Source organism: Carlito syrichta, unplaced genomic scaffold (assembly GCF_000164805.1).
Source record: "Carlito syrichta isolate Samal-C Ts95f unplaced genomic scaffold, Tarsius_syrichta-2.0.1 Scaffold304574, whole genome shotgun sequence".
Lineage (NCBI taxonomy): Eukaryota > Metazoa > Chordata > Mammalia > Primates > Tarsiidae > Carlito > Carlito syrichta.
Window position 1 is genome coordinate 1,329,447 of NW_007248670.1, and position 10,815 is coordinate 1,340,261.

At 52.2% G+C, this 10,815-nt stretch overlaps 1 protein-coding gene across 1 annotated transcript in view; it reads right to left on the reverse strand.

The window, feature by feature from the left end:
• Positions 1-10,815, reverse strand: part of DNMT3A (DNA methyltransferase 3 alpha) — a 51,217-nt gene that overhangs the window by 34,653 nt on the left and 5,749 nt on the right. Inside the window, exons 2-3 of the mRNA XM_008060287.1 lie at positions 9,368-9,411; positions 8,796-8,942 (exon numbers count right to left, since the gene is read on the reverse strand). Of these exons, the coding sequence (XP_008058478.1) occupies positions 8,796-8,942; positions 9,368-9,411 (191 nt within the window). The remainder of the gene's footprint in view (positions 1-8,795; positions 8,943-9,367; positions 9,412-10,815) is intronic.

Below are 10,815 nucleotides of genomic sequence, written 5' to 3' on the forward strand. Positions count from 1 at the left end.
CTTGAACCTGCGGGCTCAGGCAATCCACTCACCTCAGCCTCCCAAAGGCGCGGGATTACAGGCTGAGCCACCAAGCCCGGCTAAAAAGTACTTCTTATAAGGTTAAATTGAGAAGTATGAGAGTTAGAGTCAAGGTCAATTCCAAACTTCTGCCTTGGGTTCTAAGGGATGGTGATGCTATCCTTTGAAATAAAGAACACAACCATGGCGGGGGGAGACATAGTACATGTGAATAATATGTCTTAGGATTGTGGTGAAGTGAATGCTCAATGCTCTCAGAACAGTACGTGTCCCGACATAGGGCTCAGTACAGTTCAGGCCCCTTTCCCTGGTTCAGGCTTTGCTGTGGCCAGGAGGTGGACCTTGGCAAGTTACCAGTCCCCTACCCCCACGCCGCTTCTGATTTTCTCACCACGAAAAAGTGAGGGTTGTTCTAAGAGCTCTTCTCTCTGTGCCCCAGAAGAACCAAATACTCCAATGTTCAAACAGTCCATCCACGTCAAGGATAAGGGGACTCCCTTTGTGACGATTTTCACAGCCTGTGGTAAAGGCCAGCCCTAGAAGTCACTACTCATTACAGGCTGCCGCAGGGGCGCCTTTAGAACTCCTTCAGCTTTTGGGTAAAGTACACTTGCTGTGCCTGCTCCAGATGTCATCATCTCCTTCAAGGGTGATGTTATTTTTGAGGCCTCCCTGCTGAAGGTCAGGTATGACAAATAAGTGAGAAGTGTCTGCCAGTCCGAACACCTTCAAACTGCTACCCGCACACTCGGCTAACAGCGTGGTTGTAGCCTTTACTGGTCTTTGCCTCTTCTTGTGTGAATCTCCTGAACTAGACTAAAGCCCAGGAGATCACACCTTGTTCATCCCCTCCTTTCCAAAGCCCCCAGCACAAGGCCCCCTCCTTCGGAGGTGCTGAGTGGCTGCTTATTAAACAGAACATCACACGGCAGGAGGTGACCCTCTGGACATCTGCAGGCTTGCCTTCCCAGAGCAGACCGGAAGCACAGTCTGTTGGGACTGCAGGGCTGTAAAGCCGGGAAGCAACATTTGCTAAGCTCACAGAAGCAGCAGCACAAATGGCCAATAAACATATGAAAAAATGTTCAACCTCACTTATTGTCTGGGAAATGCCAATTAAAATCATAACAAGATGCTATTTCCCCACCCATTTGATTAGCAAAATATTGACATTGGCAAGGATGGGAGTCTTCTCAGACCCTGTTCACAGGAGTATAAATTGGTGCTGCCCTTTTTAGAGGACAGTTTGGCAGATGTTATAAAACGCAAAATGCACATTCCCTTTACAACCCGGCCTTTCTCTTTCTAGGTATCTTAGAGAAACAGAGCACCAGGAGGCATGACCAAGGATGTTCAATGCGGTAACACTTAGACAGTAAGACAGTGTAAACACAAAAGCCCACCAATAAGAGAACAGCTAAATAAAATCAAGGTAATACATATGGTGGAATATAGTAGTAATTATATGGCTAGATTGCCTAGACTTATTGTAAGTGAAAAACCACGCTGTAAAATGAAACTAATGTGGTTCCATCCATGAAAAGGAAAAGGCAAAAAAGAAAAAAAAGGCCGGGCTCGGTGGCTCAGCCTGTAATCCCACGCTTTGGGAGGCTGAGGTGAGTGGATTGCCTGAGCCTGCGGGTTCGAGACCCTCCTGGGCAACTTGGCAAGACCTCATCTCTACAATAAATCCAACATTAGCCGGGTGTGGTAGCGTGCACCTGTAGTTCCAGCTACTTGGAAGGCTGAGGCAGAAGGATCACCGGAGCCCAGCAGGTCGAGGCTGCGGTGGCCGGAAGCAGCCACTGCACTCCAGTCTGGGCAACAGAGTGAGACTCCAACTCAAAAAAAAGAAAAGAAAAGAAAAAAAACCACAAAACCGTGACGCAAAATTATATACTTACACATATACATGAGCAGAAAAAAATCATGACATATATATACCAATCTGAGAGTATCAAGTACTTCTAGTGAAGGAATTACATTTGTGGGGTGGGGGGAAGGATGGAGTTTTTTTTATAACAAGAATGTATTTGTGTAGTACTTACGTAATTTAAAATACCAGCTGGGCTCGATGGTTCAGCCTGTAATCCCGTGCCTTTGGGAGGCTGAGGTGAGTGGATTGCCTGAGCCCGTGGGTTCAAGACTGCCTGGGCAGCGAGACCTCATTTCTACAATAAATCAAAAAATCAGCCGGGCGTGGTAGCGCATGCCTGTAATTCCGGCTACTTGGAAGGCTGAGGCGGAAGGATCGCCAGAGCCCAGCAGGTGGAGGCTGCAATGACCAGGAGCAGCCACTGCACTCCAGTCTGGGCAACAGAGTGAGACTCCAACTAAAAAAAATAAATAAATAAAATAAAATAATTTCCAAAAAATTATCAAGCTCCTATTTATTATAAGCTAGCTCTATGCTGCGAGTTTTAAATGTTGCATGTTACCTTATATTAATCCACAAAACTCTGAGATTAGAATTATTTACTCATTCAGCACACTTTTGTGTTGAACCTCCCACAAGCCAGTCGTGGGGGCAGAGGTGCCCAGAGTGTCTGTGCTTAACAAGCTCAGGGTGGGCAGTGGCAGAAACAAAGAGGGCTACTCCCACAGAGATGAGACACCCCTGGGAGAGCAGAGTGTCTATTCACAGAGAAGGGGCCTCAGTTCAGGGTGGATGTTAAGTGATGTCCAGGTCCAATATCTAGTAACTGGGACCTGACTTAAGGCAGTAATGAACATGCCTCCAAAGGCACAGTGAGCAGCACCCTGTCCTTCAAGCATGTGAAGGCTTTGCTAATTGCTGGGCAGGCTGGGACAGAGGAGGAGGGGAAGAGAGACTAGGATACTGGGGCCCCACTATCATCACTGTTGAATATTTATGAAGCATCTAGTAGTGTGAGGAGCACAAGTGGAGGGTCCCTACCTTCAGGCTGAGAGCCAGGAAAGAGATCAGATCCCAGAGCAGGAGGACATGGTGTCCCCAGCCTTGAAGTGATTTAGAATTGGGTTGGGGTGAAGTGATGAATGAGTCATGACATCAGTGGGCTACAACTGAGTCCTGAACCCATCAGCAGTGGCCTTGTGACGTCCCAGCCGCTTACCCTAGGTCTCTGAGCTGTGTTGGCCTTGTAGAGCCATGGCAAGGACCGATGGAGTGAAAAGCCCTTCCTAACCCTAAAGCCCTCCCTCAGGGTGACTGTGTTCTGAAAATTAAGAGAAAGAAGAATAACTTCTCCGTTGGGTGGAGGAACTGCCTCACCTCTGTCAGGGCAGCTCTGCCAGGCCAAGGAAGGTTCTCCTCAGCTCAGAGGCCCAGTGGCAACTGTGGGAACACAGGGTGAAGAAGACTCTGGACTCCACTCTACCTGTGGGAGCCTACCACACTGTTTCTCTGGCCCCATGCATTCTCCAGGTATACCTGTCAGCACCCCTAGAAAACCGCCTGGAAACCACAGGCTTGGGCCCCAGTCATGATGGAAATCCAAGGACTCAGGCTCCCAGAGAAGTGGTCCCACCCACACCTACCTACCTCCCGACTGCTTAGCCAACGAACAGGTGTTCACGAGTCTGTTCTCCCAGCCCATCGTGTTAGGCAACACATGTGATTAATACATGAGAAGCATTTAGTGAAAAATCCTCCCATGAAATGGAATTGAGTGCTAAATCTCAACTATATATATATATTTTTTTATTTTTGAGTTGGAGTCTCACTCTGTCACCCAGACTGGAGTGCAGTGGCCGCTCCCGGCCACCGCAGCCTCGACCTGCTGGGCTCCGGTGATCCTTCCACCTCAGCCTTCCAAGTAGGCGGAATTATAGGCATGCGCCACCACGCCCAGCTGATTTTTTGATTGATTGCAGAGATGAGGTCTTGCTGCCCGGGTGGGTCTCGAACCCGTGGGCTCAGGCAATCCACTCACCTCAGCCTCCCAAAGGTGCGGGATTACAGGCTGAGCCACCAAGCCCGGCTAAATTCCAACTATATTAACAGCAAGGGCTACAGGGGTTCAAAGAAGGGAAGAGGTCAGTGTAAACTGGAAAAATCTTGAAGAGCTTCTGGAAGAGGCAGCAGCTCTTGGCCTCAACTCTGAAGGACAGATAGGGGAAGCACAGCAGAAACAAAGGCAGAGAGGAAGGAAGGAGTATGGCAAGAATAAAGGGGAGACTGTCCCTCATAGGGACCCTCCTGTTAGAGGACTGTGGTCACGTGGTGTGGGTTGACCGTGGAGGTCACAGGGCTGAAGCCTTGAGAAGCAGCCAGGGGTCATCTGACATGATGGGGGAGACAATGGGAAACCACTGTAGGTTCTAGAGCAGGGCCTGGTCATGTTAAAGCAGAGCTTAGTCCTTAGATAACTAGTAAGCAGGTGAAGGAACAGGAATAGGAGATGGAACAGACAGAAGACAGCAGTTTCCAGCTCCAGCAGGAACTCCCACTTTGGCTTCAGGGATGGAGGGACTGTCCCATTTCCCCCATCCACTTCTGTTAAATGTCATTCATTCCAAGTCTTCTTAAATTTGGAGGCAGGAAAAGCCTAAAATCAGCAAATTCTTAAAATTGGAGCCAGGAGGTAAGTCATCTAGGTCAACAGAAAAATCAAGAATAGGCTGCGCTCATTAACTACAGTCTCATTGACAAGGGTGGTCAAGTAAAAGGAAATTAGGCTGCTGGAGGGGAGTACATTCTGAGGGAAGAAGCCACCCAAGTGGGGCACACAGATTGGGAGAAGGGGTAGGTGCAGGCTGGGGTCTGGTGGCAACTTGGCAGCAGGGCACACAAGCCCGTCAGGCTTGTCCTGGCCCTACCCCACCTTCCCACCACACCCCTGCAACTCTCTGCCTGTACCCCACACTCCACCACATCAAACTTCCAATCGTGAAGAGGTCGCACTGTCTTGTGCTACAGGACCTTTGCACATGCTACACACATCTTTCTGGGGTGCCTTTCCTCTCCCCTTCCTAAATTACAGCTCATCCTTCAAAAGCCAGAAACCACCTCTTGCTGACGCGTGGATGTCTCAGGCAGAATTAGTCTAAGCCCCTGCTCAGGGCAGTACTCTTCTTGCAGGTGCTAGGAACCCTTTGCCCTATCATGGGATAGCTGGGAACCCTCGATGTTTCTGGAAGCCCCATATCTAAACATGGCGCTCAGACATGAAGGGTTCTGGTAGTTGGTTCAGTACAGGTGCCCTAAATGAAGTTTTAGAGAGCAGGTGTTGCATTCTGAGGTTAGGAAGAGCTGGCTGGGCCTTCAAGTGGCACTGCCTGGGAAACGGCTGGAGCTGAGCACTGAAGGCTGGGAGGTTCCTCAGGAAGAGAGACAGCTGGATCTAAGAGAGCAGATAAGTGGTATGTGGAGCAGAACTGGCAGAGGGTGTGGGTTGAGCTGGGAATTATGGGCAGAGGACACTGCTGGGAACCACAGCTGAAGGAAGTGGGGAAAAGCCCATAGGGATGTCGGAAAGGTCTAGGGAGGCAGTTTCAGAAGAAAGCGTCAACTGCCAAAGAACTAAGACGAGTCTGAGAGAAAAGGACGAGTCTCTGTACTCTTGCTACGCCACTTAGAAAAACAGGCCGAACAGCAATGGTTACACCCTTGAAGCTGACAGGGACTCAGGGCTCTTGAAAGCCAGCTACCTGTGTTTCCTGGCATTCTCCATGCCTGTAGCTAGCCCTTCCCAAGACCCCGCATAGCTCAAGAGGAGAGCACACGATATCCAGGGGCCAGGGCCCACATGGGATTTGGAAGCCTAAATTCGAATTCCATTCCAGTCCTGTTCCCGGTTTGCTATGTGAGCTTGTGGCCAGTCACAAAACTGTAACTCCAGGCCCCTAGTCAGAAAATAAGGGAATCAGTTGTTCTAAAACTTGTACGGGAAGCTAAGGAATTCTTCACAGACATCTTTAATTATAGCATATGTTGTTAAGTTTTTTTTTTTCCTGGGGCGGCAGGGAGGGGTTCAGGGGGGGGGGGGGGGGGGTCTTGCTCTGTTGCCCAGGCTGGAATGCAGTGGTATGATCATATCTTGAGGGAGCCTCAACCTCCTGGGCCCAGTAAATCTCCTGCCTCAGCCTCCCAAGTAGCTACGTAGCTGGGACTACAGACAAGTGCCATAATGCCTGGCTAATTTTTTTATTTTTGTAGATACAGGGTCTCACTATGTTATCCAGGCTGGTCTCAAACTTCTGGCCTCAAGTGATCCTTCTGCCTCAGTCTCCCAAAGTGCTGGAATTACAAGCGTGAGCCACTGCACCTGGCCAATTATAGCACATGAATAAGGAACAATTTTACTAGCAAAATATGTATTTTGAGCCGGGCTTGGTGGCTCAGCCTGTAATCCCGCGCCTTTGGGAGGAGAGTGGATTGCCTGAGCCCGCGGGTTCGAGACCCGCCTGGGCAACTTGGCAAGCCCTCATCTCTACAATAAATCAAAAATGAGCCGGGTATGGTAGTGCACACCTGTAGTTCCAGCTACTCGGAAGGCTGAGGCGGAAGGATCGCCAGAGCCCAGCAGGTTGAGGTGACAGAGTGAGACTCCCAACTCAAAAAAAAAACAATTTGTTTGGAGGTCTCTACACCACAAGTCACATGTGTGTAAAATATCTTACATTCAGTCAACCTTCTTTAGTTTTCCTGTGAGTGCTAACTGCCACCTTCACTGGTTGGGGGTGGAGAACCATATTCCAAGGGTTGAAGATTTACTAAAAAATCTTTTGATAATTGTTGGAACTGGGTGATAGGTCCATGGGTTCATCATACTACTTTCTGTACTTCTGCATATGTTAGAAAATGTTCATACTTTTCAAAGCCTTGTAAATTCTAGCAGAAAACTTATACTGAGAAAATGTCTCTGTGATCTTAATTTTTCCTATGAGTCGGAGAAAAGACTCTTTTTGGCACTGCCACTGAGGGCAGGCCTCCATGTTGCTTCTTCAAGGGAGTACAGCTGGGAAATCATACAACTTCCAAGATCTCTTCCAGGTCTAAAGTCCTAACGTCTAAGCTCTCTGCCCTAGGACTGAGTGAGAGCAGAAACAGGACGTAACAAGGGGTTACAAAGCAAAGCCCCTCTCTCCAGGTTCCAGGAGGCCCCGGAGCAGAGTGACTCACAGATGGAGAGAACAGCTCTGTTCCTGAACTTCCATCCCAAATATAACACTTCAACACCCAGAGGTAAGAGCCTCTCTTCTCCCAGACCTCCGACAGACTGCTCTCTCTCTAGGCTCTTCCACAGGAGTCACCCTGCCTTCCTGGATTCCCAAAGGAACTGGAACAATCCGGTAGCCAGAATCCCCACCCAGTTTTGCATTTTCCCTAGAGCAAGCCCTCACACAATGACCCATGGAGATGGCTTCCTCTAGAGGCCTGGGGTGAACATGAACCCAGAGCTAAGGCGAAGGCCCATGTGGCGGCAGACTCCTCACCCTTCTGTGCAACTAGGTCACTACCCCTTTCTTTTTGCACCCCTTTTCTCTACTGTCAAGCATACAAGAAGGCAGCCCGACACATTGTGCTCAGTGAATGGACTTCCCTCCTTGGTCTTTCAGCCTCTGTTTCCTCACTGCTCTTTGTGGCTGTCCCCCTCCCCCACGCCCACAGAAGCCCCTCTGAAAAATCACCAGCTCCTTCCAGGTTGTCCAGTGCTGTGGCACATCTCAGAGAATACAACTTCCCACGGAGCTGGGCAGTCACTCTTGGGAAAGCCTTGTGCCTCCCCAGACCCCTTCTTTCCTGCTGTCCTCCCTGGCCTCTTCTTAGATGTTCCTTCTCAGTCCCCGCTGCCTGCTGCTCCTCCTCACTACGTGGTCAGTAAGTGATCTTGGGACTTGCCTTCCCTCTCTCCTGGGTGAGCTCCCAGTTCCTGCTGACTTAAATGCCAAGGTTCTGCTCTGGCCCCCACCTTCATATCTGCAGCCTGGACCTCCCCAGGCCCCAGGCCCTCAGCCCAAGGCCCCTCAGCACCTCTCGCTGAACTCTCTCGGTCCCACCCGTCACAAACCTCCTCCTCTCCCTTGATTAAAAGGCACAACCAACACTGCGTGTTCAGGTCAGACTCCCAGGTGTTCAGGCCAGACCCCCAGGAGTTCTCAAGTGCCCCAGTCCCCCCATCCCTCCCATTGCTCCAAAAGACATCCTGAAGCTGTCCTGTCTCCATTGCTGCCACCTGAGTCCACATCAACTCGTTCCTGTGCACAGAAACCTACCATGGCTGCCCAGTATTCTCAGAAGCAAGACAGCTTCTGGCCAGAACGGCAAGGCCCTGTACGGTTGGACCCCTGCTTGCTTCTCCAGTCAAACATGTCAGGCCTTAGAGTGCTGTTTCCACTGCCTAGAACACTCTCCCCTACCCCATTCCTCACAGAGCCAGCTCTTCACTTCCTTCAGATCTTAACTGAAATGCCAACTCCTGCAAGAAGCCTGTCTTGAATACCCCACCTAAAGCATGCCTCTGCTATCTTCTATTTCAGCCCCTTGTTTCTTTGTTTTCTGTCCATCTCCCCCATTAGAATGTCAGCTCTATGAGGGCAGGAACCATACATGCACAGAGTCTAGTACACTGCTGGGTACACAGTAAGTGTTCAATAAACACTCGTTGAAAGAGCAAATGAACCCATCATTCCCTAGGGATCAAATGGTTCCCTGTAAGTTCTAGGAGTTAGCCTGAAAGGGAAACTGAGGCCCCAGCAGGGCCTGACAACGGCCCTAGAGGGCGACTGAATCTAACTGGGTTTTCCGGTTCTACAGGACAGGCTGGGGCCCAGGCCAGAAGGCACCTCACCTCCCTTTTCCAGCGTGCCAGCCATTCGTCCCGCTTGCGCTTGCTGATGTAGTAGGGGTCCCCCGCCTGGAAGGTGAGCCGCGGCATGGGCCGCTGGCGGAGGCTGGACTCCCAGCCCAAGCCACCCCGCAGCCGGCCCCGGGAGCCCTAGGACAGAAAGACAACAGAGAGACAGACAGGTATTAAGGTGGGCACTGCAGGGTGTACTCCCCCTGCAGGGGAAACTGAGGAGGCACCCACCTCAAACTAAATGTGCACATTGGCTCCTGGCCAGAGACAGCACCCCTGGGAGTGCGGGGCGCCCTGTGCGGGCTACAGAAGTGGGGGATATGTGGGGCGCATGGACTCAGACCACGAGGGGAGGTGCCTGATCTCTGGAGGGGGACGAGCTGGCTGCCTCGGTGGGGGACTTCCAACCTCCACACCCACTTCCTCTCCTGACGAAGGGATGTGTAAGGAGGGGGCGGGGCAGGGCCCGCCCTCCACACCCCCTCACATACACTCGCCACAGCTGGGCCAGAGTTTCTAGAATCAGGTCCACAGAGCCCCTGGGGAATGAGGAAAACACTTGCCTCCATTTTCATGGATTCGATGTTGGTCTCCTTCTGTTCTTTGCCTGTGGAGAGGGAAGAACAAAGGGACTGTCGGCAGAGTGACAGGAGTGGCTGGGAGGACCCACCTTGCGCCTGGGGTGCCTACACAGAGGACAGGTGTCCTCCTACCATTTAGTTGTTCACATGTCAAACATGGCGGCCTGCCACGTGCCTGGCACAGTGCTGGCCCTGAGGACTCAGCAAGGCCTAGGGCAAAGAACTGAGGCAGGGCTTGAGGCCCAAGCATGAAGGAACGAGAGGCAAGTCAGGGCTGTGGTTACTGGCCCATACCTTCTGTCTCAGGTCCACAGAAGGGATCCCACTCTGCTGCTCCCAGGGGAGGGGGCAGAAGGCAGAGGAGCACAGGAAGGCTTGGACTCCAGGGGCGATCCACAGCCTCCTGGCCCAGGAAGGGAGTGTTTGCAAAGCTGCTCTCCAGGCACCAGGATGCATGTTGGGGGCAGTGGACACCTCACCAACTGGCACAAGACCCTGGTGAAGCAGCTTAGTCCCTACGAGACTCAGTGTCCTCATCTGGAAAATAAGGATGGCGGAGACGACTTCCAAGGTCCTCCTGCAGTTCAGAATATTATGGTTCTACTATTATTATCTGCCTCTGTCCCTCCATTCCCACCTCACTCTCAGATCCCTGAGTTCAGCCTTTAATCTAGAAGACTGGGTTTGGATTCCAGCAGTCTCAGTGTGATCTCTGTCCCAGCCTGTTTCCTCACTGGATCAAGGTAGACACATGTTCTAAAATCACTCGGATATTGTGAACACTAAGCAGGGCTTAGCATACCATAGGCGCTCAATGCATGTCGTTGTTCCTGTTCCCTGGGGCATTCACTTCCGCCACCGGGCCCTGACTCCTGTTCCTGGCACGGATGTCTCACCCGGGGCCAGACCCAGGCGGACCCTCCCCTCTCCCTGAGCTTCTCCAGTCTCCAGGCCGGAGCCGCCGGGCAGGCGGCCTCCTCTCCGTCAAGCCGGCCAGCACGCCCGCAGGCCCTGGGCCGGGCTAGTCTGCCTTCCCCAGCTGCCCGTGGAGGTCGGGGGAGGGCGCCCTCCTTTCTCCGGGGCCCCTGAACTCCCTTGGCTGGAGCCAAGAGAGGACGGAGCCTGGGCCCAAAGCAGGAAGGTCACTGAGGCTCAGGGTAGCTCGGGGTAGGGAGACAAAGAGCCCGAAACGGAAAAAACAGCCCCTGCTCCTCTCCCGGCGCTGAAGCGGAAACCAGCCACGGAGTCCCCGGCCCGGGGGAGGATGCCGCCCTCCCGCTGCCTGAGAAGTCCCGGGCTCTGCTCCGCGGCTGCCCAAGGGCGTCCGGACAGCGGCTGACCCCGGCGGCTCTGTCCGGGGTGACAGCCACTCGGGCCAGCCAGGCCCGGCAGCGCTGGGGGAGGGGGGGAGGGGGGGAGGGAGGAAGGGC